The sequence below is a fragment of the Nymphaea colorata genome, chromosome 9 (assembly GCF_008831285.2).
Source record: "Nymphaea colorata isolate Beijing-Zhang1983 chromosome 9, ASM883128v2, whole genome shotgun sequence".
NCBI lineage: Eukaryota > Viridiplantae > Streptophyta > Magnoliopsida > Nymphaeales > Nymphaeaceae > Nymphaea > Nymphaea colorata.
The window spans coordinates 1,862,514-1,888,521 of record NC_045146.1 but is presented as its reverse complement, the minus strand read 5'-3'; the positions used below and the strand labels follow the sequence as shown (position 1 = coordinate 1,888,521).

Below are 26,008 nucleotides of genomic sequence, written 5' to 3'. Positions count from 1 at the left end.
ATAGTTGTTTTCACCTCAAAAGTTACAAGAAAAGAGCCATTGGGCTGAAAACTACCAAAATTCTCCTGACCCTTTTCTATATATGGGCAAAAGCGAAGCTCAAAATTTTCCCTTGTAAAATTACTAAAATGCTCCTATGGTAAAAAGGTGGGAACTTGCCTTCCCAGGTTGATTAAACGGAAGACCCTTTCTATATATGGACAAAAGCGGAGCTCAAAATTCCCCCCCTTATAAAATTACTGAAATGCTCCTATCGTAAAAGGGAAGGAACATGCTTTCCCATGTTAACACTAACAAGAATATATATATGTACGCTTTTTATGTGACAATGATATATATATATCTTGAGACTTAAATGATGAATCTCAAAGGAAAAATATTGGATAATTTTCAACGTGCTTCTGCAGTCAGTCTTAGTACAGGGATCTCCTTTAAATTGAATATCTTACATAGCATTTGGCAATAGCAACAAATGTGTGCATTTTATGATTTCATTCCAAAGATTAAAACAGATTCATAAAACATTGCATTTTATGAATTCATTCTCAAAGATTAAAACAGATTCATAAAACATTCATGAATCTGTTTAATCTCTGTAATAAACTCATGAAATATTAACACTATACAAGAAAAAGAACTTTACAAGCTAAGTTGAGTTTATTTACATAAACTCAAACACACTTATATAAACAAATGAGTTTAAATAAAACTCGAACTCAACTTGTTAATGAAAAGAGTCGGCACACATCAAATTACTCAACTCATTGTTCAGGTCTATTTTAAGGCTAAAAAGCTAGAAACCACACGCGACTACAGTACTAACTTAACAAAATAATGTCAGTCACATGGACGTCGGGCACGTGAAATAATTAAATTTTGTGCGCTTTTCTGTGTACTATATAAAAGCTCATCTGCATTTGTGAGTCAGAGAAAACTTTGTTCTCTGTAAATTGTCACTGGAACAGGAACGGCGCAGCATTCTCTTCAGCTCGGAACGAGAGGTAGAGAAAGAGAGGGAGAAGATGGAGAAGGTGGTTTGCGTAACAGGGGGCTCAGGCTACGTGGCGTCGTGGGTGGTGAAGCTCCTTCTGGAGAGGGGCTACACCGTCAGAGCTACTGTGCGAGACCCAGGTCTTTCTCTTCTTCTCCTTTTGCTTTTCTTTGTATTCGTTTCGTTCCACCGTCAGTCAATAAGCTGTGTTCAGTCGCCTATCTTTAAGTCATTTATCTCATAAGAAGCGAGAAGCAAAGCAGTCTCAAAATCTTTCTGATTGCTTCTGTATTTCTATCTGAATCCAGTGACATGTCTGCAGATGACATGTTAAGCAAACAGATTTTATGTGTCAATGCAGTTCTAAGAACTCCCATCTATGTCATTCGAATCTGATTTTATATGGGTCTGGGAATTGGATGATCACGTGTAACTTGGATTAAGGAGGATCTTTCTTCCCTGCATAACTCATTTGTTCCTTCTTCATATATGTTTGCTTCCTGGGAGGATTATGTTTGGGATTTTTATCAGGATCTTTTGTTCTATGCGAATTCCTCAGGTGAAGATTGTTGGTTATTGTTTGTAAGTAGAAAAAGTTAAAATGTCAAGTCTTTCTTGAGGAATTGTTGCAAGTAATCAATGGAAAACTTGAGGAAGCATCTTTGTATCTGTTCCCAAGAAAGAGAAGCTATGCGTTTTGAGATTCTTAGCCTATTGGCGATTGTGTGATGCTCCACAAGCCTGCTCTCTTTTGAGTTCTATCCAATCTGCTGGAGGCACCGGAATTCTTGCAGATCTGACTTAGGGAAGTTGACTATATTTTTTTAGTGATTCATCGACCCTATCCTTTGTCAATTCCTTCTACAGTTCCTTCTGCTTTTTTTTTTTTTTTTTTTTAATGCACGAACTTTACAATTACATTTTCTTCTTTTACTGCTAATCCAACTAGAAGTCTAGAATTGCTACTCACTGGTTTTTCTTGCACGAACTTTACAATTACATTTTCTTCTTTTACTGCTAGTCCAACTAGAAGTCTAGAATTGCTACTCACTGGTTTTTCTTGCACGAAATAATCCAAAACAGAGCATGAGTTCAATATTGTGAAAAGAAGACCTATATTTTAATCAAGAACATATTTTACAAAATGATACACGCATAAATTTCATTACACCTTCGAAACATGAAAGAGTGCCAAAGAAAGTTTTTTTGCACCGGAAGTTGTATAAGGTTTTTAAGGCTGAATATTAAGTGCTATCTGAAAGACATTCTTACAAATTTAAAAATAAAAAAATGGCAGATTCCATGCAACAAAATAGAACTTTCATAGTTTCTCTTATAAGAGCCTATGTTCTCCAAAGTATTGAAAAAAAAAACAAATTTTATGTCGATTTAGTTGTTTGGAGACTCCAAACAGCAAGTCATCCATAAAGAAAACTTATTTTGGTACCTTTTTAAGTATTAAGAGTAATTTAAGTGGTCAGTCTTGACTATGTTTAATGAAAGCACGCATATTTGTAGGTGGCCTATAGTTATGTTTTATGTTCATGCTATTTATGTTTTCTGATTTTTTATTTTTTTGTGATTTTTAATATTAAAAAAAGTTTAAGTTTGCATATTTATGAAACATTACGTGCATGGGTATATATATATATATATAAGATGAAAATTTTTAATTATTTTGTATTTTTGTGACTCAAGAGCACAACTATTTTTAGCGCTCACCTAAGAACAAGCTAATTCTTGGACCTTATTGAACAACCATGAAAAAAACGTGGTTGTTTTTTTTGTTAAAGTACAAAAACCTTAGATGTGATAATTGTTGCAGAATATTGGAGAGAAAAAGAATAATGGGCTCCTCCTTACTTTTGAACAAAGATCAGGAAAGCGGCAAAGAAAAGTTATATAGAAGTCCAACAAATAAATAAAAATTAATAATGGGCTCCTCCTTACTTTAAAATATTTGCAAATCTGTACTTAAGTTCCTTTATTTTTCCTCAACGCCCCCTCTCAAGCTAGAGCATATATATCTAATAATATACTCAAACTCTTGCACTAGATCTCACCACCAGAGACTGTTTTTTTTTCTCCTTCAAGTAATTAATTAGATTTTTCCCAGCAAATCGAGAAATGGATTTACTATCTTCAACTGATCCAACATACTCAGCATCCGTATAGGCCATGACATCAAACAAACCACTTTTATAAAACAAGAGTCCTTCCATGTCTACTATCAATATCAGTAAGAAAACAAGTCCAGGCAACAACAGTAAAGAACTCCACGGTATTGAGCAATCAGTCCCACAAGAATTATAATTTATATGTTCTGTCACATGGTACGCACCGTCTCCATGGTACGTCTCCATGGTATGACATCAGTATTGGTACCACGGTATTGAGCAATTACTGTCCTGCGTATTTATGTCACATGGGTGCAAAGTGCAAGTGTTGGTGCAGATGAAACATTTTTTTTACCAAGGTTTCTTAATTTCATACAAAATTCAAAATTTTATTGAACAAAATAAATGGGAAGAGAAAGAGAGAAAAAAAGGAAAACAAGAGAGGTAAAAAAAAAGAAAAAAAAAAGAAAAGAAGAACGAGTAGGGTCACCAACACTCGAATGATTGGAGTTTTGATCGAGTGGGTGCCGTGTCAGGCTGCTCCCCACCCGCACCCACATCGGGTGGGTGCGGGTGCTCCACGATAGTTGGCGCACCCGCATAACTTAGCCGAGTATTTCTTTGGTACAGGTAAAAAACATACCATACCAGATAGATCAACATACCCGTTCGAGTTAGGGCCTTTCCTATAAACAAATACCAGCGAATAGCACAACCAAACAATTACTCCCTAACAGATCCACAACAAAACTCCAGGCAGAAATAGGCACGACAACTTCTAAATAAATACACAGGCGATAGGTGAAAGTGACCTGTCTACCGTGATAACTTCAGCTCTGTCCTTGACGTCTGTTCTTAAGAATACCGCAGCGTGGTTACTTCCAGCACAATTGAAACTCTTGCCGACTGCAACACAGAGAGCGATGACTACTTGGATGAAGTCTCTACTCCTTAGTTAGATGTGCTTCATCCATCCACACAACTTCCACAATGAGAGTCTGATCACAACAGCATATAACTGCAACCTTGATCAGATCTCTGGTTGCACGAGCAGAAAGCAAAGACGTTCAGTGCAGAAGTATAATAATGAGATATAGACTGAAGAAAGAGAAAAAGGAAGAGAAGAAGAACGTAGGGAACGAGGATCGAGTAGGAGAAGAAGATGAAAGCAAGAGATGTCAGAAACTCCCAGGGCACAGTTGCAGAACATTAGAGAGAGGAAGCACAGAAATATTGACAGAAGTTCAACAAATGAATAAAAATTAATAAAAAGCTCCTCCCTACTTGATTTTGGTTGCTTTTATAATTTGGTATCTGGAAAATGGAAATCTTGTTTTAGCAGCTTTGCTCTGGTCCATAATCAACATATTGGTTTTCAGATGACCCAAAGAAGGTGGAGCACTTGCTTGCTCTTGAAGGAGCCAGTGAAAGGCTTCATTTGTTCAAAGCTGACCTACATGAAGAGGGAGCCTTTGATGCCGCCGTCAATGGATGTGAAGGTGTTTTCCACATAGCAACTCCTTGCCCTACTTGTGAAGAAGTCACGCAGGTTTCTTATTTCTCTTTCCTCTTTTCCATTTTCAATGATTTCTTGCTTTAGGATTTCACACCTCTTGTCTCTTTTCGGGAACTGAATAATGTTTTAGTTGGGACTGAAATTGGCAAGTTCTAAATTACTCACTGATAATGACAGTGAGATTAGTGCTGTTTAAAACTTCGAAATGACTAAAAGATGTAGACTTTCTAAATCGAATCTTTGACATCCTGCATCATTCCATGAACCCTTGTGGCCCTACCCTTTCCAGCTTGAAGCCATGAGTTACTGTACAAATCTGGATCTGGTACAGATCCAGGTCCAGATTCAAGGACTAATCATTCATTAGCGATGTCCAGTCAAGGTGTAACTCTTTCTTTCCACTGCTGTCCCTTCAACGCCCTTTCAGTTTTCACAGTGCAAAGAGTTTTTGTTTATCTTGTTTTCCAATCTTCAACTACTTTCTTTTGGAATGCATGTTGCTGATCTTGGTTCTATAAACTTTTTAGTTTATTGCTGCATGAGTTTTTTCTGATAAATTCGAACTCGTTTGGCATTTCTTGTATGTAAATTCCCTGATAGAATCTCAATATGTTATCGTCTTTTCCATCATCAGAGCTTGACATGTGATATTCATTGCTTAAGCTTTCTACTTTGTTGGCCCAAAGCAGATGGTCGAAATTGCTGATACTGCAGTTAAAGGCACACTAAACGTTCTCAGGTCATGTGCCAAGGCTTCTTCTATTAGAAGAGTAGTTGTGACTTCATCTACAGTTGCTCTTACCTTCAGTTCGCGGGACTTTAATCCAGACGTGGTAGTTGACGAAACTTGGTTCTCAGATGCAGATTTCTGTAGGGAAGGAAAGGTTGATTGTCCCCACATGCTTCATCTGTGCATTTCTATGTTTGCCCAAGCTCTTTGCGCATGTACTTCATGTTTTTCTTTGCATGCATGCCAGTAGGGGTGACCACTGGCCAAGTCGAGCCCGAGTTCAGTTAGATCGAGCTCAGCTCAACTAATTAAACATCGAGCTCAACTTGACTCAACCTTGAGAATAGCACGAGCTCAACTCGGCAGTTATGTGTTGAGCTTGAGCTTGAATCGTTTAAAGCTCGACAAACTCGTTTGAATATAATTGATATTCAACGTTATTGTTGAGTTGGTACTTTACTCGATTAAGGCTCGACAAACTCGTTTGAATATAATTGATATTCATCGTTACATGTTGAGCTTGATCTCGACTCGATTAAGACTCAACAAACTCATAAACTCGTTTGAATACATCGACTTGATTAATACTAGACTAACTCTCGAGCTTGACTCGGCAGTTACGTGTTGAGCTCGAACTCATCTCGATTATTTGAACGAGTCGACTCATGAACTCGAGCTCGACTTGTTAAGGAAATGACTCGGCTCGAACTCATTCACAAGTCGAACTTTAACAAGTCTCATTGTTCACCCCAAATGCCCAAGGGGGAGCCAAGGTAAAGCCCGCTTAGCCTGGCCCCACCTCAATTTTTTTTAATTTACTAAAAAGTTTCACTTGTTTTATATAAAAATTTTGAAAAATAATATTTCGGTACTAGTTAAAATTTAAAAACTTTAATTTCGTGTGCCTCATGAAAATTTTCTGGCTCGGTCTCGATGCATGCCTACGCTTTTGTATGTGTATTACATGTGTGCTGCATGTTTTACAAAAGCGTAGGCATGCACTGAGGCAGAGCTAGAAAATTTTCATGAGGCACACCAAATTAAAGTTTTTAAATTTTAATTAATACTAAAATATCATTTTTCAAAATTTTTATATAAAACAAGTGAAATTTTTTAGTAAATTAAAAAAAATTGAGGTGGGGCCAGGCTAAGCTGGCTTTACCTTGGCTCCCCCTTGGGCATTTGGGGTGAACAATGAGACTTGTTAAAGTTCGACTTGTGAATGAGTTCTTTCCTAGGTTCGTCTAACCCATTCTTGTGAATCTTGTCCTTAGGGGTGAAACCAAGGTGAAGCCCACATGGACCTTGGCTTCACCTAAAAAAAAATTTAAAATTTACATGTAAATTTTAAAAAAATTCACTTTTTTTATATAAAAATTTGGAAAAATAATATTTCAGTACTGGTCAAAATTTAAAAACTTTAATTCCCTGAACAATTTTAGAAACATTTAATTTGAAGAAAATCCTCATTCATGACATCCGTATGTGTCTTGCGGACCTCAGTTAGTGTCTTATTCGGTCTAAAAGCTCTACTCAAACACTAGTGTAAGCTTGTTGTTTATCATTTTGTCACGGAGGATGAGTTTGGGCACCATCTCTTTTCCCGAATTTATTACCAACCATGAAAGATGCTGCAAACAAGTTTAATTTTTAAGAGCTTATTATCAGCAATGAGATGCATAAACTAGATATATCTTTGGAGCTCTTGTGCAACTTTTGCATGTTGTTTCTCTTGGTAAAGCTCATATCACATGATTCAAGAGATATGGTCCTGAGCCTGAACTCAAGGGTGGAGCCAAAATTTTTTGGAGCCAAAATTTTTTTATTATGAAGTACTAAATGTATAGGTCATAAATTTTCGATTGATTTTGGGGCCGTGACCGGAGTCTTGTTATAACTAGACACAAATCTACCCAAATCCAATAATTAAAAACAGCATTTTAGAATGGGCTGCATGGGCGTGTGGGCATACGCCCACACAACACACACTTACCTCAGCCCCTGCTTGAACTTGATGGAATAAAAACATCTCTACTTCACAAAGAGCATGTCCCTACTATTTAGGAAGCTCTTCCCAAACTCAATATGGAAGATAACTAATGCAAGTGGTCTTTCTGCCACAAACCCAAATCAATTCCACAGCACGTAGATTTCCTCACTTTTAAAAAGTTATGGTTCCTGCAAAAAGTGCATGTGTGAACCGTCTGCGGCCATGCCTGTGATGGTCAACGGTGACCGTGATTGTCGATCGATCGCTGCGATTGCTGTTCCACTTCCAGTGGCAAGGGCCGACCCTCCCCTGGGCATTCAAAGGCCCCAACTTGGGGGAAAAGCCTGATCTCTGTTGGCAGTTCATCGTAGAACCCATTTTCTGACGAGTCCATGATCTCGACACTCCTAAACCCTGAGGCCGACGGAAGGCCATTGGCTGTGTTGTTCGAATGATGGCCATTCTGTCATGAGCCAAAAAATCCACATTGGCACCCTTCCCGACGAAGCAATTCCGGCTGAAATCAATGACAGAAAGTATCTCGCCGTTCTTCAAACTGTCTGGTATACTGCCAACTCGTAGGCTGTCTGAAAGTTACGACTGCCATATTACATCCGTTACTTCATCGGTGAACCCATTGCTTGATAAACCCAATTTATCCAATGCCTTTGAGGCCCCCAATCCAGTTGGCGTTTCACCATTCAACCGACTTTTATGTACTCGAAATGAAGTCAGATCAAGCCTCTCGACCATCTTATGTGTATGCTTGTTATTGGCTTATTAGTTAGCAGCATCTTATAATTTTTTTCTATATAACATCAAATCTTTGGTCGACCCATCATCCCATTTCTATTTGTATTCTTTGTGTAGCATTCATGATGCTAAATGAATTTCTCTCTGTCTGCTTCTTATCTAATGGGAATTAGTTTTTCTAAAAAAGGTTAGCAGCTTTTTGAGCTAAATGAGTTGATTTTGTTCTTTACTTCAAGTCTTGTTTGCTGTGTCTGGTTATGCTTACACTAATCGCTTACAAGTTTCTTGCAGTTATGGTACCATCTTGGAAAGACCTTGGCTGATAAGGAGGTTTTGAAGTTTGCAGAAGAGAACAAAATGGACATAGTCTCGATGTATCCTGGAGTAGTCATTGGTCCTATTTTGCAGCCGAATCTGAATGCAAGTTCTGCTCTAATCTTGAACTTTGTAAAGGGTAGGCATGGAATTTCTAACCCCACCCACTTTGTACTCTTTGTGCCAACATGCACTGAATAAAATGAAAAACCATACACATAATAAATAGCATATAATTTGTTTATATGTAACTCAGAGGCACTCATGACACCTGTTCTAAGCTCAAGTAACACTCTCATGATTGCATGACTCTTATCTAGTTGTGCAAAAAGAAATGCAGATATCTGATACAAATCGCGTTTGCACTTCTAAAATTTATGGTCAGCTGTCTCTAGTAGTGAATTTACATTGGAAAAAACTGGTTTTGCTTATCTATGCATGTGCCTCTTTTTAGTCTGTTAAAGCGATACGGCCCTTGCTGGTGCGATGCTACATGACCTCATGTTGGTCCTTGCTCTTAGCCTTGTGCAATTGGAATTCAGCCAAGTCTGTGGTGAGTGTGCGTGTCAGGCATGGTTCAATGCTTGGCATTGATAATGGAAATAAGATGTGGAAATGCTTCTGCAACAAACAACTGGTAGTAAATGCAGGAAGCAGCCTTGAGAACACAAGGTTTGTGCAACCCAACCAGCCTTGGCTGGTAGGGGGTTTGCTAGTGGATGCACATGTATAGTTGGGACCGCATCAACTCTAAATGCTGGAAGCAACTGGCCTTGTGTGACACAACCAGTGTTGTCCGGCAGGGGTGTGCAAGTGGATGGCCCTATAGTTGGGCCAGCATCATAAAGACACCAAGGTGTGACAATGTTTATGGTCGGACAAAAGTATTCTATGGTCTTAGAAAGAGAAGCAGTTGAATGGTCAAACAGTGAAATATGAAAAGAGTGAAAAGTGGATGAGAGAAATGCATGTCTATTATCTTCTCTTTCAAAAATTGTTCTAAGATTTAAGGGAGTTGGCTTTTGATAGTTAAACTTGTGGACAGGGTTGGCTTCTTGTTAGACAAAACTATGGACAGCATGGTTGACTGTTCTGATCAGTCTATCCTTATGGACAATGAGCAGTCCTTACTCCTCTAGCTGTCTCACTAAAGTCCAATAGAAAAAAATAATAAATAGGATGTCATAAAGAGATAATGTGGGAATTTAGAGTTCATCCTTTTTGAGCTAATGCCAAATTTCTGCAGTAGGAACAGGAAGCATGAAACAATAGGGATGCAGAACTGAGAAGCAACATGACTTTAAAAAAACTTGGGAAGTAGGCAGCAAACTAGTAACAAAATTAGACGTTGCTTTGTAAGTAAATTTTAATAAAAAAGAGAATTAACAGCAAAAACATGTAAAAGAAAAAAATAGCTGAAAGAATGAAAAAGGAAATTGGTTGAAAAGCAAATGCTGTCTCATGTTGTCCCAAACTAGTACAATATTTATAAATTTGTTTCTGAGAACTTAAAACATAAAACAGTATAATTTAATATTGCAACTGACACATATAAGCAGTCCACTAAAAATATGCAATAATCGTGCAACCATCTGATAAACAACAGAATACAGTATCTCCCAAAATTCACATTTCAGCCTACTCAATTGACACATTCATATTCTACATGACAAAAGGTTAAGAGTTATTGATTTCAAGGAATTAAAAAGTTTGAAGTAAATCAAATTTAAAAACTTAGATAACTAGGTTTAGTCTTAATGTTCCTTTTGCACTAATTTAGAGTTTTGAGGTTCACAAATTTTGTTAATAATTTAGAAGAAGTCTAAGGGAAAATAAACAAAATATGTAAGAGGAAGCGCAAGAGAAGCATATGGTGGGTATAAGAAGCCTGGAGGAAATGTAAAAGTAAATGTAAGAATGTCATGATGTGAGCATGCCAGGAGCATGACTCTCATCATGTTTAGCGGAGCAAGCAGTACTCCACTTCCAAAGTGAGTTTCTAGGGAAGTATGCTCTGATCTTGTATCAGAGATTCTGCTAACCCTGGCAAGACTGAGTGGATTATTATTGTCATTGAAGGTGATAGAGATAGGTGCTGTACTAACAGCAAATATGTATGTAATTGCGCAGCAAGAAAAGGAAGTATAAAAGTGCAATCAACATATAGCTTGTGTTAAGGGACTTGTAGAAAGAGACTGTAATAATGATACCATTTCGCTATGCAAAATGACTGCTTACAAGGATTTTTAAGTAGATATTCTTGATAAAAGTGAGGCATTCTTTATTTAAACGGAACTCTTTCTATGTTGTATGTTATTACAGGAATTCCAAACAATTGATTCTCTTTATGTTTCCGTCTGGATGCAGGTAGTCCAACATATGCAAATTTATCTTTTGGTTTTGTTAACGTCAAGGACGTTAGTGTGGCTCATATTTTAGCATTTGAGGATGCCTCACCTAGTCGAAGATACTGTTTGGTTGAGAGGGTTCACCATTACTCAGAAATAGTGGAAATTCTGCGTGGGCTATTACCATACTACAAGTTTCCTGCAAAGTAAGCTTTCTGACTTTGGGCGCTTGGTCGTTCAGGTTAATGTTAGTTTGGCATTATGTCATCCCCATTCATATTGACATTTTTACTTAACTAGGCTGTGTTGGCTGCTAAACAATTATGTTGCTTTTAAATGGTGTCTGTATAAAATACATCTCATTCTTCATAAGTACACAGTGCCTTCCAAAAAAAGCCCGAGTAACACGCAGATTCTTGCAAAAAGGTCACCACACCTGAGTCGACACAACTCGAGTGCGGGTGTGGTTCGGGTGTTGTTTGGGTGCAGCAACTAACAGTCCTTCTTTCTTTTTAAGTGAATTTTGATAAAGATAACAGCTTATTAAATATTAGTTGTTAGTTTTGTTCTTTGCGGACAACGTGTGTGTGTATATACATACATACAACGACCATGTTTTTTTGAATAATGCTGTAAGCGCACTTGTATGACAGAGAAAAAGACTGATGCCAAATATGTTAGACAAACAACGAAAGTCCGAAGTAGTTCAATTTTCTATGCTTGTTTTTGTGATTTGTGGATCAGGTACGCGTCAGAAATGCATATCGTTTCATGATTTCTTCATGGTAACAATTGTTTTGTCGTTTTCATTGATGTGATCCTACAATGAGAACTTGTTACTGGCTCTCTCTCTCTCTAGCTCTCTGAGAAGGCTGCTTTGTTTGGATTTCTGTTTTCTCTTCAGGACGACAGTGAAATCAGCTGCTTTTTAGTGCTTTAGTTAAGGAATAACAAGTGGCATTTGGAACCAATCATATTATTTCTGTCGGCATTAGTTTATGTAGCATAGTTCGCATAATTCAACCAGAAAATTGGGCATTTGTTCAGTCTGCTGATGATGGTAATGGCTAATGATTATTTTCTTGTTTTCTAGGTGTGCAGATGACAAACCTTTTCGTCCTACATACCAAGTGTCTAAGGAGAAGGCTCAAAAATTGGGGATCGACTTTATTCCTTTAGAAGTGAGCCTCAGAGAGACTATTGATAGCCTGAAAGAGAAAAAGTTTCTCCATCTTTAGTGCAGAAGTTTCCCTAGCGGGAACCTATCATGAATTAGTAGTACCTGCCTTGGATTGTAAGACTGATGGTCACGACTCTTATCAATGGCAAGATTAAGACGGTTTGGAGGATGAGTGAATATGTGTACATGTTCCATCCGAAGCTAAACTTAATCACATTCCTATCATCAGGAACCTATCTTGAATTAGTACCTGCCATGGGGCATGGATGGTACCTAACCTGGGTGGTCGTGAATGATGACTCTAGTTGTTTATCACCCAACCATCTAATCAGGATCGTCCATTTAAAGTAAATGGATGGTTGAGAAAACGACGTAAAAAAGATGTGAACTAATATTAGACAACGGAAATAGCAATCACATTTTTTTCTTTGTTTTTATTTTTCTGTCAATCATCGATCTATTTTAAATGGACGGCTTGATTAGATGGCTGAATAGGAAAATTAAATGACGACTCTGGTTGTTTAGTCACTCGGCCATCTAATAAGGATCGTTTATTTAAAGCAAATGGATGATTGAGAGAAAAACAATGTAAAAAAGGTGTGAACTAATATTAGATAGTGAAAATAACAATCACCTATTTTTCTTTGTTTTTGTTTTCTCTCAACCATTGATCTGTTTTAAATGGGCTGTCTTGATTAGATGGCTGAATATGAAAATTAGTCACCCAGTCATCTAATCAAGATGGTCCATTTGAAGCAAATGAATAGTTGAGAAAAAAACAATGTGAAAAAGGTGTGAACTAATATTAGATAGCTGAAATACCAATCACCTTTTTCTTTTCCTGTTTTTGTTTTTCTCCAAACTATCGTTCTGTTTTAAATGAACGGTTTTGATTAAATGGCTGAATAGGAAAATTGGATGATGACTCTAGTTTTTTCAAAATCACTTAGCCATCTAACCCGAGGTGTATGAATATGATCCACAATGATGGGTGGGTAAGATAAAAACAAGAAGAAAATTGTTATAAATATTTTCGTAATCTAATATTAGTTTACACACATACTACAAATAACACAAACTACAGATGCATTGCACAATTCTCAACTACTTTGACATAGATGGTTGTAAAGGGCGTCAGCTCATCAGAGTCAACTTTTAAGAAGGTAAAGAACACTTTTAAGAAGGTAAAGAAGTAAATCTTTTTTGAACGGTTACTTTACAAGTTTATCTGTGAATTATTTTATCATATCGATAGAAGGTTGAGATTAATGCACCATAAGTACATATATTTGACGCTGCTCATATTCTAAGAGCTCTCTGCTGCTTTGTTCATCTCACTAGCTACCCTGACCAAGTAAAGTTGAGGGTCCAAAGTCAGACCCGACTACTTGAACACACCGTGGTACGTTTTAGATTACGTTCGGGTGAAACCCCATCCAAAATGACTGATTTTTCTCATTTTTAACAAAAATATGTTGGTACCATCTCCTCACTCTTTTAAACTATTATCTAATAATTTCATTAACTTCCTTCATCATTTGTTTCTGTCACAAAGAAGAATTTAGAATTTTAAAGATGTTGGCAGCTTAGAAACTTTGGACTTAGGTTCTTTGCTATTTGAAGTTTTCCAATTTTTGCTTGACTGAACTCTAACTATACAGGTTTTTGTACAAAAGCTGCCATTTGCGATTATTTTCATTCATTTCTTCGAGCGCACACACTATTTCAGTTCAGCACCTACCCAACTGGTCCTGTCAAGTTCTCCAACTCCAAGTATTACCTAATAGAGTCCACGGATCCAACCTTTATGTCTAAAAGCTTAAAAAGTGAAGAGAATAAATCTGGTTATAAAATTCATGTGCATGCCTTTTAAGCTCTTAAAAAGTGTACATATACAGCTGAAAGTATGATTTTCGTGCTCATTTTCCTAAGTTTTTTTTATATGAAAAATATGATGAGAGGGGTGAACAGGGGCGGAGCCAGAATTTTCTTTAGGGACGGGCCGACAGTCTGACTTCTGAATTCGGGTAGAGCCAAACTAAATTCTAATACAAGAAATACATTGTACAATTAAAAAATATTATTTTATTTAATGTAAAATACAAAAATTTCATTGACTGGGGTGGGGCCATGGCCTAGACGGATCCCCCTTCCCTCCGCCCTTGAGGGTGAAGATACGTGGGGTCTTATGGGGGGTACGCCCCATGGAGCTCACTCTCTAAAACATTATTTCAGTGGACAGAACAGCACCATGGCCTCTTGAAAATTTAGTAACTTTATATCTAGTGCCTCGTGGAAAATAGTTTTCTAGTTCGGCCTCCTCTAAATATTGATGCAAGTGTCTAATGGAGCTATGTTGGAGTTGGCTTCTTTTTCTGATTATTTATTTTAACTTTTTTCCTTTTTAAATTTATTCTAGCTATTTATGCTTTTAACATTTTATCAATTTTTCTTAAAGTACATTTGTACTTTTATGTTTCTAAAAAATTATTTTTCTGATTTTTTATTTAATAAATTCAAAACACGTTTTTTAGTCAATCGGATTCATAAACGATTTCTATTCCAATGCAATTCGCCGATTCTTGAAACACTTGGCTCGATTCAGAGACCGATTTTGGTAACATTGGTATTGAGCAAATAATCTGTAGACTCAACCCATCTTGGCGCAGCGCGTAAGGAACCTGGAAACTTAAATTCTAGCAATCCAAAAATAAATGTGGAATTCCAAAATAAATAAGCAATTAAAACCTTTTAAAAATATTTAAAAAATATGCAATCCCCGCTTGAACATGGGCATGTGATTGACGGTTAGGACTGCCTGTGCCATATACAGTGGCAGCAGCAGTAGCGGTCGAGAGAGATAACGAGAGAGGATGGGGACGTTGGTTTGTGTGACAGGGGCCTCTGGTTACGTAGCGTCATGGCTGGTGAAGCTTCTCCTTCAGAAAGGCTACACTGTCAGAGCCACAGTCAGAGACCTTGGTTTGATCTCCTTGATCTTGCACTCTTCATCCTTCCTCTTATTTTTCATTTGCTGGAGCATAATCTCGTTACTCATTGTCGTGTAGTTGGTTTTCTCTTTCGTTGTGAACTCGGTCAGTGTATATGTAAGTTGTAACTGACAAGTCATAGACGGCAACAGTGGAGATGGGAAAATATGTTGGAGGACGCTTGGTTCCAATTTCAGATGATATTTCTCTGAAATCTGATTTTGCATGCTTTTGCTGGTAGTGGTATGGCAAAACATCTGCACTACTATCTAACGTTTTATCAAAATAAGGATCCGGGTGGGGCTTGAGATTCTCATTTTACATTTTGTTCAATCTAAAATCGGAGTTGGGAGAGTCTGATCTTACGTTTATTTTTCAATCAAATTTGTGGATTTAATTTAGAACGGGAACAGGAATAGGAGATTGATTTTTCTTATTTATCTGGGATTCTGGCGATGCAACTATTGAAAGTGGAACTACCACTTCTTTAATGGATGGACTACCGTCATCCGAAATGAGAATGGATGGCTTGAATACAATCTCTTGATCACCCTTCCCCCAAGAAATTCCATGTATGAGATTCAGAATTTCTGTTGTCAGATGATGGATATAGAATGAATTCAATGTGCTTTCCGTATTCAAGCTTGGGAGTAGTCCTTGGTCTAATTTGAACCCAATCTTTTCTTATAATCCTATATCTTAATGCAGCTGAACACGGTTTGTCATATTGCGTCTTGTCTTTTGTTGTTTGCTTTAATGACGGCCCTGGGCAACTCATGGGATTCCTTGTGGCTTCTTCCAGTTGGTTCTTTTGTGGAGACTATAGACGGCGCTTGTTGTACCAGTCCGTATTGTCTGGTTCTCATACTGTTTATACGGCACTATTTTACCCAAGCCCTCTATTTTGATGATGAGGAACCTCAAGGATCAGATCGCTTAATGGGCCAACTCTTCGAAGGAAAACATTGGGTAAATCCACTAATATATATATATATAGATGTAAGAGATAGAGAGAGGAGCTGAAATCCTCCAGCCATCCGGATGGTCCGGCCATGAGTGAGAGGCCGGAACATCCGAATGGCAGGAGAAATCTACTTTCATATATCTATATATATATATATATATATATATATATTCTCGAAACTTTATGTGTCTCGTAGTTCCAACCCAAAGACCATCCGAGCAAATGGTCATTATGATTGGCTGACATGATCCATGTAGTTTATTTGACAACAACAAGTTCGAATCACTTCTACTGGATGTGTAGGGAGGAAGATTAAGAGTGTCAAAAATCAATATTACAAAGAATCAGAATTCAATTAAAAAGTCATAGCTGCATTTCCTAAAAATAAGACCAAGCGCATGATAAATGTACTTTTGCTGAATCTTTTCTATGCCATCATATTTAGCAAAATAACTGGGTTTAACCTGGGAACACGAGGCGCGCACACACACAGAGACATGACAACCTAATTTTTCTCTCCATTTCCCTCCTCATTCCCCTATTAAATTACATTAATGACTAATGACAAGAGAGTGTGGAGAGATGGAGAATGTGATTCGTGTGATCCATCTAATAGGAACACCTTGTCTTGTCAAAGTGCTTTTAATGTGGAACATGTGGATTGTTTGATCCATCTAATCAGACAAACAGCTCAAAGTAGTTCAACGCACATAGACATACACACAGACATACAGAGAAAGTTTTTAGATGTTGCTTTCTTGAAGTATTCACTTCCTGTTATTGAAGACATCTGAAACTAACAACTTGCACTGTAAAGAAGCTTTTTTGCAATTCTACCCACAGGACTGTAATCTTCATATTCAAAAACCTAGGGGCCAGTATATTATAAGCATTCTTTCATGCCTAAATTAGGTTTTATAAGCATTTAAAATTTAATGATGTGAAGTTCATCTCACTTGCAAAATCCGATCCATATATCAAAAAGGATATTATGTCAATTCTGATTTCTGAGTTTTTTAGGATTCGTAGAATTCATCCATATGGTTATATTTGTGAAAAAAATGTCTCTGAGTAAAATTGAAAATTGCAGATATTATATATGTGAATGCATACTCACCTCACACATGCATAGGCTTATCAAATTTTGTATGATTTTGGTATTTAGCCAGCACATTGTTTGGATTGGGATGTTACAAAACATTTTTTGCCTCTGCACAATATTGACATAAAAATTCCTTTAGAGGCTTCCTTATGGTTTTTTATGGCATTCTCATTTGGTCTTTGTGGCATTACTCAACCTTGGTATTTTTAGATGATGCAAAAAGACGCAGCACTTGCATGCACTTCAAGGGGCGAGTGAAAGGCTTCATTTATACGAAGCCAACATACTGGATGAGGGAGCCTTTGATGAAATTGTCAGTGGCTGCAATGGTGTTTTTCATACAGCATCACCTGTCCGTTATGTTGTACAAGACCCACAGGTTCATCATATAGTTAGTTTCATCCTTTTTTTCGACAAATTTGTCTGTTCCCAGTATAGTCATGCTGCATGTATTTTGGCTTTTTTGGTCCATTATTCCCCTTGATATGCCATGCTGCATGCACTTTAGCTCTTTTTTGTCTGTTAGTTTTCCTTGATGTTGTTTCTTTTCTCATGCACAAACTTAAGAACATGAATCATAAATAAGAAATCCTGGAACTTTTAATGTGTTGTTGGAACTTGTAAGTTGTAACTGTTTCAAATTGTGCTACAAGTTGGAGAAACGAGGTGCTGAATGTATGAAGATATTAGTTTGAGAGAAGATTTGTTCAAGAAATGTCGGCTTTATGACGTATGAGTAAAATGAATTAGCTTGGAAGCATCTCATTTTCGTTAGGTGGATACAGTCCTTTCATAAAGTTGTCTGGGTCCACCAGTTTGTAGTTTGGATGTGATGGAGCGAAGCGACATCATTAACCAAGTATGCTATAACTGATGCAGTCATGGTTGAGATGTGGGGGCAGTGTGCAGTAATAGGTCTAGCGAGTTCACTTCTTGCTAGAGGAAATAATGATACTAAAGGATCACAAAACAGTGTTTTACTTTATATAAATGTGTAACACCCTATCTCATTGTTCTCTTCTTCCATGCTATCATACTCACAACTTTGATTCACAAAAATGACTCTTGCTAATCATTTCAGAGCATCAAGAAAGATGCTTAGGCAAGCAAAAATTTATTCAAGCATCCATACAAAAAACTCTAAATGAACTGCACAGGCATTATCCATGATTAGGATATACCAAATTTGAGCATTGGTTAAATTTTTTTTTCACATTAAGATGCATATTCCAGTCTATTTGTGCCTCCTTGTGGTGATTTTCATTTGCCAGGTTATAGGTTTTTCTGCTCTTCTGTGTGAGTATGTGAAGGGGAAACGTGTGTCCATCCTGTCACCCTTTTCATCTTTTATTCAATGCATGCTACTAATCTTAGATCTTTCAATGAGCACAAAATTACGAGTCCATTGCTTTTTGAGTTATTTCTTTTTTGGTTCTTGCTGGAAGTGCATATACCATGAAAAATGTGAATAGACACTAGGTATGAAAATAATTATTCTTTTTAATCATTTTCTTGTAGAATAGAATTTTGAAGCATCTCTTGTTTATCTGCCTGTTTTTTAGCATCTTTAAATCTTGACTTCTAAGTGTTGATGTCTTGGTCTTTAAAGTTTTGTTGGTAACTTGGTTCCCTTTTATCAGGCTGAATTAATTGATCCAGCAGTTAAAGGCACATTAAATGTTCTTCGGTCATGTGCTAAAACTCCTTCCATTAAAAGGGTGGTTGTGACATCATCTATGGCTGCTGCTACTTTTAGCCAACTGGCACGTACTCCTGATGTGGTAGTTGATGAGACTTGGTTTTCAGATTCAGATTTCTGTAGGGAGTCAAAGGTTTAAGCTCTCTCTCTCTCTCTCTCTCTCTCTCTCTCTCCCCACAAGTTTTGCCTCTAAATTTCTGTGGAGGCTTTCTTTATCTAAGATTTGCATCATTGCCATTTTAGTTTTGGTGGTATGTCTATCAGCTCATTTTCTCAAGAACTGATGGAAAAAGTGAACTGCTCCTATTAGCATTGGTCACTGTTTGTCAACCTAAAGTATTGCTAGTTTGCATCAAAATAAATGTGAGGTAAAAGTCCTTTCAGTTGGTTTACTTGTCTAATAAGTTATAGCATGCATTAGTTTTATAAAAAAAGACTTTCTGCTACTGGATTTAGTGCTTATTCCTGGCTATTTTGACATACATTGGGAGGTCTTCTTTCTCCTTCCCCATTATACTTTTCTCAGCTGTACTCCTATCATGCCGGATAAAGTTCCTACGTTGTGGCTTTATGTACTGAATTATTTTATGAAAATTTGTCAGTTTCTAATAGATTTTACTCAATATCTGACTCATCCCGCCTGCTTCATATTTATAGCTTTATGTACTTACATCTTTTTACAATGTTCAGTTATGGTATGCACTTTCAAAAACATTGGCTGAGGAGCAAGCTTGGAAATTTGCAGAAGAGGCTAAAATGGACATAGTCACAATCAATCCTGCAATGGTCCTTGGTCCCCTTTTGCAGCCAACACTGAACTCAAGTGTTTCTCTCATTTTGGATCTCATAAATGGTAAGTATAGGGTTCTACTTCTACAATATCATCATATTCTTTTTTAGCAACATGAACCAAGGCAAAATAAAAGATATGGCATAGGTCTTTCACTTAAGGTGTATAAGAAAAAGGCGTATTATCTGCAATTGCACAGTGGATGCAAAGGTTGCTGAGCATAGCTGTTTAGTAATAGTTGTTTTTTTGTAATGGGTTCTTAATTGCATCCGCTGCCCATGGGATGAACAGCCAGGCATTTTTACAATATGAGTTCGAAAATCTTAGAATTTATGGTCAACAGTTTCTCAATGACTGAAGATTTAGCAAGAAGCTTCGTGCATGCTGAATATGAGCAATTCTTTCTGGCATACTAGACAAGGAAGTGATGCTTACCAGGACTTGGAAGTTCCTCTTGTTCTTAATGGAGAAGCAAATAGGACCGAAATGAAGTTGGAACATAGTTACACTGGCTTTTCCTATTTAGGCCATTAACAATTTTAACACCTATGATGCTACATCACATAGGTACAACAAATAGGGGTGCCGGTATGGGTATGGATGCGGAGCATTTAAAAAAAATTGCATATAAGGACATGGCCGTACGCACACACGCACATATATAACAAAAAGTAAGATTTTGAACAAACAAAACAATATAAAAAGTTCTATTGAAGAAAACTAAGTCGCTGGAAGCACTGCCGAAAAATTGCTGGCCGCCAAAAAATCCTATTGAACAGCAGTTAGACCACAGAGAACATGAACAGTGCTTTAGTGTCTGCCAAGGGCTCTTTATTTCCATTGTGTATGTGTGATGGTTAAAAAGAAAACATAATTAGTGGACAAAAATGGACTTGTCAACTTTGACCGAGTCCAAAAAAGGATGGATATGACTGTGGGTGCATTGACTGCACATGACAGAGGTTTCACCATATCCAGGCTGTCTCCAATGGTGTACCAGTCCCCATGTCATACCCATGTCGACACAGGTATCTCACAAAATAAAGGTACCTATGTGACAGAGTTATGATGAGAATCCATTATTTAGGACATTAAGGACTCTAATCTTATAGTTGATACACTATAAATGTTTTCTCATTCTCTGCTTTGAAATATCTGTCGTTTCAGGACCTGAGGATTTTGCTTGTTGAGAAGAAAATTATTCAAGTGCTGATGGTACTCATGTTCTGTACCATTGATGAAATGAAAGTAGTTCCTTATTCCTCAGCTTATGCAGAGTCCGTGTTACTTAGATTTTTGCTAAAGAAGTGGAACCTTTCCCCCTGGGCTGCTTTTCTCCCGATAATAAGTCTATAATGGAAAATGTGGAGGCATTCCTTTTTTACCATACTAGACTTAGATTATGCAAGCCTGTACATTTTGGTACAGTATGCAACTGCAGGCACCTTCTGAAACAGTAGAAGATCCTGTTGTTGTCCATCTCTTCAAAATTTGTAGAATTTGCTGTGGCTTCAGTGACTCAATCGTTTGAAGCTTAGGCCTTACATTACACATAGATGTTTCACATGCTTGCTACTGCCGGCAAAAAGAGGATCATTCTTAAATATATCATCTGAGGACCAATAGGTTGATCTGTAAACACTGCACTAATCAAGTTTTGATTTTTTTATGTTTCTGATGCCCTTTATCAATGCAACCCCATGGACTGATTCTGTGAAATTTCTCTCTTCATACAGGTAGTTCAACATATCCCAATGCAACTTTTGGATATGTCAATGTCAAAGATGTTGCTCAGGCTCACGTTCTAGCATTTGAGGATGCCTCGGCTAATGGAAGATACTGTTTGGTTGAGAGAGTGGCCCATTACTCTGACGTTGTGAAAATTCTCCATGAACTGTACCCTGACTACAAGCTTCCAGCAAAGTACGGTTCCCAATTTGAGTTTTCTCTTTTGTTTACACAAGCTTTTGTACTAGCATCATTTTAATTTACAAAATTTAGAAATAATGCATCTAGCTTTTTGGTTATTAGAATGTTAAAGATACGCCTGAATTTTGCACAATTAATCAAAATTTAAAAATAGCCTACATTAATTCCCTAGGTTATCACTAACTTAATTTGGGATAATGACTAAAATACCTTCCACAAGTGGATCTTATGCTCATTAGTTTGCATTAGCATCTCTAAATGTACGTTGTATATTGATATTGTTTTAGTCTAAGTTGTTTAGCCTTTCTATCAATATCTACATGCCAGGGTTCACTGAACCCTCTGGAGAACACTTAGATGAAGAAGACTTAGTGGAGAAAAAGCTTCCTGAAGAAGAATAACCCAAGAAACGAGGATCAGAAAAGAACTCGAATGCTCGTTATTTCTTTTCCTTTTCATATATATATATATATATATATATATATATATATACACAATACTCTTATGCCATCTTACATACAGCAGTTACAGGTAGTTGAGTACAACTGTATATGTTCAGCTGTCTCGCAATACATTTCGGAAAAACCTGAATGTATTCACGAAAGTATATTTTTTGTGCTATTTTCTAATGGAGAAATGGTAAATTTTTACTGGCTTAACTGTTCAATTGACAAAAATTAAACCTATGAATATCTTTAACTAAACATGGAACAACTTAGGTGTGTTTTGAATGATATAAAGAAATTACATATATTTTTATTATCGCAAAATATTTAGGTTAACTTGATAAACTAACGCACAGGGTTTTTAGATTAGATTTTCCTTGCCCTGCTTCATGTTTTATATTTTGCATCCAACAATGTACAAACGCATAGTTGTGCTATTTGTCATTTATCGTCTTTGAACATTTGGTAGAGATATTCGAGATAAATATTGTCTGAAAACATGGCTTACGTGTATCATATTCCTCTTAAGTTTATTATGCATATTGAGTATGCTACCAAAACAGAAAATTTGAAATATTGATGCAAAGGTTGGTGGATGCTCGCATAGTGCTTGTTAAAATTCTAAAGTGAAACTGTATCTTCTTGGTCAAAGTCTATTTTTGTCTACTTTATTATAATGTGTTTTAACCTTTTTTACTATTTTACCCCTTGTAAGTAAGGGCAATTAGGTACTTTATCTATTTTTCTATATCTTAAGTTAGGGTTTCAGCCCTTAGGAACAGTACGGTTCTTGTTTTTACTGTGTTATGTTGGCTGCTGCTACTGCTATGAAGCAGCTTGAAGACTGGAGATTTCATCTCAAGAGTTGCATTTTCTGTTCAATCTTGGTTTGGGTTTGATATTCTAAATTTCTAATAGTGCTCTTGGTTTGATTTGTTAGCTTCCAAGATAATCATTTTGCTTTTGTGCCATAAGTTCATGGGTTTCTGCAGTACACTTAGTTTTTCTTTTCTATTGCGCTGAAGTAATTACTGAGGTACATCAATCGTGACATGTACTTGGCTTGCAGGCGATAATTAGTTCATTCTTTGCAGGTGTGCAGATGAAAAACCTCTTGCTCCAACATACCAAGTATCTAAAATTAAGGCTCAAAAGTTAGGGCTCAGCTTTATTCCCTTAGTTGTTAGCTTGAGAGAGACTGTTGAAAGCCTGAAGGAGAAACACTTATTTTGACTTTTAGTATGGCAGTTTCCTAATTGGAATGCTTGAATTGAAGCCCTACATCTTGGAGCAGGACAATAGTGGACTTATAAATGTATTGTCTGTATTTTTCTTGCCTAAGAATCCTGTTCCACATGTCAAGAAAATCAACGTGACTTGATTTGATTGCTTGGTTTTGGGCACAAGGATCACTGTGTTTCCTTATCATCTTGAAAAAGAAAAACCACATGACAGTACACCTTGTCTATTCAAAGTGGCAAATGGCAGAAGTTAGTGTCACATTTTCAGAATTATTAGAGATATCTACCTTTATGCACTGTGATGCATAGGATAATGACAACAGCCATAATTGACAAATCCTGACCAAGAGATATAAATAAAGCTGCTGGTTTCTAAAGATTACCAAATAAGATCCAGTTAACAAGTCAGGCTTGAGCAGAGATCACTCCTTTCAAGGTTTGCATTTGAATGGCAAGTGGGAAAGAGAGATGATTCCCTTCCCCTTTACCACATGGGTTGCATTGCCAGGAAACAGGTATCAGTTCCAATTCCATGCTCTGTTTCAGATTATCAAAGCTTATTCTAGCCAATTCTGGATTTATTCAATTACACATGGGTATGATAACAAGCTTTGCATTTCAATCCAAGTGAACTCTGAACCGACTAAAATCCGAAGCGGGTTAATCAAGAGTCGGGCCCGGATTCATTTGCAACTGATCCTCAATCTTAGTGCTGAACTTAATTATGACAGACTCTGTCATGTCGACCTTGATGATCCCCAGATTCGTCCCTGTTTGGCCTCTCAGCTTCCCTAATCCTGGTCCAACAGGTTTTGGCTTGAAGTCTAATTCATTTTTGCATTCACCAACTCCAAGGGGTATCGCTGGTAGTAAACTCATGCATAGTTAAAGTGGTGTTCATTGATGCCAAGGGGGAATTAAACAGAATCTTGTAATCGTAACAAAGTGTTCCTGTTATCAAATATCTCTAAGAACACAAATATGTCTGAGCGTTGCTTTGCCTCTTAGGGCTCGAAATGAGTAGAATGTCGTCCATCTTAAACAGGGGATGTTTCCCACTATAAGGGCAAATTTGGAAAGAGAATATTTTAAAATGACCAAAATGCCCTTTTCTTTTTTGAATAAAAAAAGAAAACTAAAATACCCCTTATGCAAGACTGAGCTAATCCAAGGGCTACTCAAATGATCCCAAACCCAATGCTTTCTAATGTACGATCGAACATGGGAAACTTACCAAACTTTAGTTTATAATAAAAGTAGTGTGTGCCCACTTATGCTCAAAGTTTCTATATATTTCGAGCATAGTCACAAAAAAAACGTGATAAATTAAATTGCTGTTTAAAAAAAAAACGTGTTTTTTTGAAAAAATGTTGAAAATGAAAAAACTCGTTTTTAACTCTTTTTTAACACTTTTTTTTCACTTTTTTCATTTTTGTTAACGTCAAATCGTTTTTTATTTTTTATTTTTTATTGTTTCAAATCTACTTTATCTTTTGGTGTTTGTGTTATTAGTTTCTCATTTATTTTAATTTTTCTTATTTTTAGCTTTTTAAAATTTTTAAAAATTTATCGTATTTTTCCTTATTGTCCTTTTTTTCAAACTCACCATATTATAGACTCCAAAACGTTATTTGTGACTATAGACTTTCAAGAAAGTAATTTAAGTTTAAGCACGTCAGAAGATGCATATCATAGCTTGTTGGGTAAGGGATGCGTAGAGGTGTGCAAAGACACATGCCTTTAGTTCAATTTTCATTTGTGTTATGCTTTTGCATCTTAAGCGGTGGAGTATGGTATTGTTGAAGGGTGCACTACTGCCATCGCTGACGTCAAACTCAAGATCAAAGAAGGGGTGGGGGGTATTTATTCGGAACTTAATTATAATCAAATACACTTATAAGGGCCAGTTATGATGATATATTTCTTTCAGCCCATCTAGATTGGTTCTGGATTTGGGTCTAGATCCAGGACCATATGCTGGCTAGCCACAACATGTAATTAACATAACTCTTATCCTATATTCAATCCCTTCATCATGCGTGCAGCACATCGATCACTCTCCCTTTCATAGATGCCGATGACACATGATATTGTCATAAAAGTTTGTCTTAGGTGCTTCCGATATAAATCTGATGTAAAAAGTAAAAAACATAAAGAAAGAACAGAAAAATTATAAAAGATATATAGATAAAAATTCAAAATGTAGCTTTGTTAAATGTTAAATGAAACCTTGCAATCTTAAAAGTATTCTGGAAAACTATTATGAGCTTTCATATTATAAAATATTCGTGTGCCCCATTGCAGCAAAGTTACCGTTTGTTAGTTTGCTGTCAATAATGTTTTTAGCTATGTTCATTCGTTATGTTTGCTCATGAGAGAGAATGTTAGTTTTATTTACTCCACGACTTTCCAGCACGAATTGTCCAATCATGTGTTGAGCTTTCTTTACGTATTTGGGGCTTTTTGAGTTAGTCATTGTTAATTTTATGACCAGTGGCAGAGAGAAACGGTAGCCTGATTGAGGTTAGAAGCTCCTTTGTTAGATTCATGAAACACTTAATTATTGATCATTTGAACTTTTTAATTATGAATTTTGTTTTTGGTTTGTGAGTGGGAAGCCATGAAAGAGAAAAAAAATTGAAGCTAGAGTAAGAACTAATTACATGATGAAACAATGAGTTTTTATATATATTTTGATAAAGTATAATGATTTTTTATTGATAATATAAACAATAAATTATCAATCTTTTTTTTTTTTTAATTTTTTTCTACCTGAAAAAAATGGGCAGCGAAGGTTAAAGAATTGATGCGTACCAAAATGAAGATTCCATATTCAAGGAAAATGGTCGAAAAATCCATCACGTTTGATAAAATTGAGATCATTTTGAAACCTTAAATTAGTATTCC

At 36.6% G+C, this 26,008-nt stretch overlaps 1 protein-coding gene across 1 annotated transcript; it reads left to right on the top strand.

Annotated features, from left to right (window-relative positions):
• The first annotated feature begins 935 nt into the window (after positions 1-935).
• Positions 936-23,314, top strand: LOC116260198 (phenylacetaldehyde reductase-like). The gene is made up of 12 exons (XM_031638341.2): positions 936-1,131; positions 4,488-4,657; positions 5,314-5,508; positions 8,389-8,551; positions 10,780-10,966; positions 11,854-11,997; positions 13,282-13,342; positions 17,214-17,375; positions 18,637-18,828; positions 19,386-19,548; positions 21,222-21,408; positions 22,955-23,314. The coding sequence occupies exons 1-12, from the start codon at positions 1,023-1,025 to the stop codon at positions 23,091-23,093; spliced, it is 1,872 nt and encodes a 623-aa protein (XP_031494201.1). The 5' UTR covers positions 936-1,022; the 3' UTR covers positions 23,094-23,314.
• Positions 23,315-26,008: the final 2,694 nt, after the last annotated feature.

Bases quoted from the DNA above. Each gene is read 5' to 3' on its own strand.
- LOC116260198 (XM_031638341.2), top strand. From the start codon at position 1,023: ATGGAGAAGGTGGTTTGCGTAACAGGGGGCTCAGGCTACGTGGCGTCG. The intron at 10,967-11,853 runs GTAAGCTTTCTG...CTTGTTTTCTAG, and splicing joins TACTACAAGTTTCCTGCAAA to GTGTGCAGATGACAAACCTT. The intron at 11,998-13,281 runs GTGCAGAAGTTT...TCATCTCACTAG, and splicing joins AAAAAGTTTCTCCATCTTTA to CTACCCTGACCAAGTAAAGT.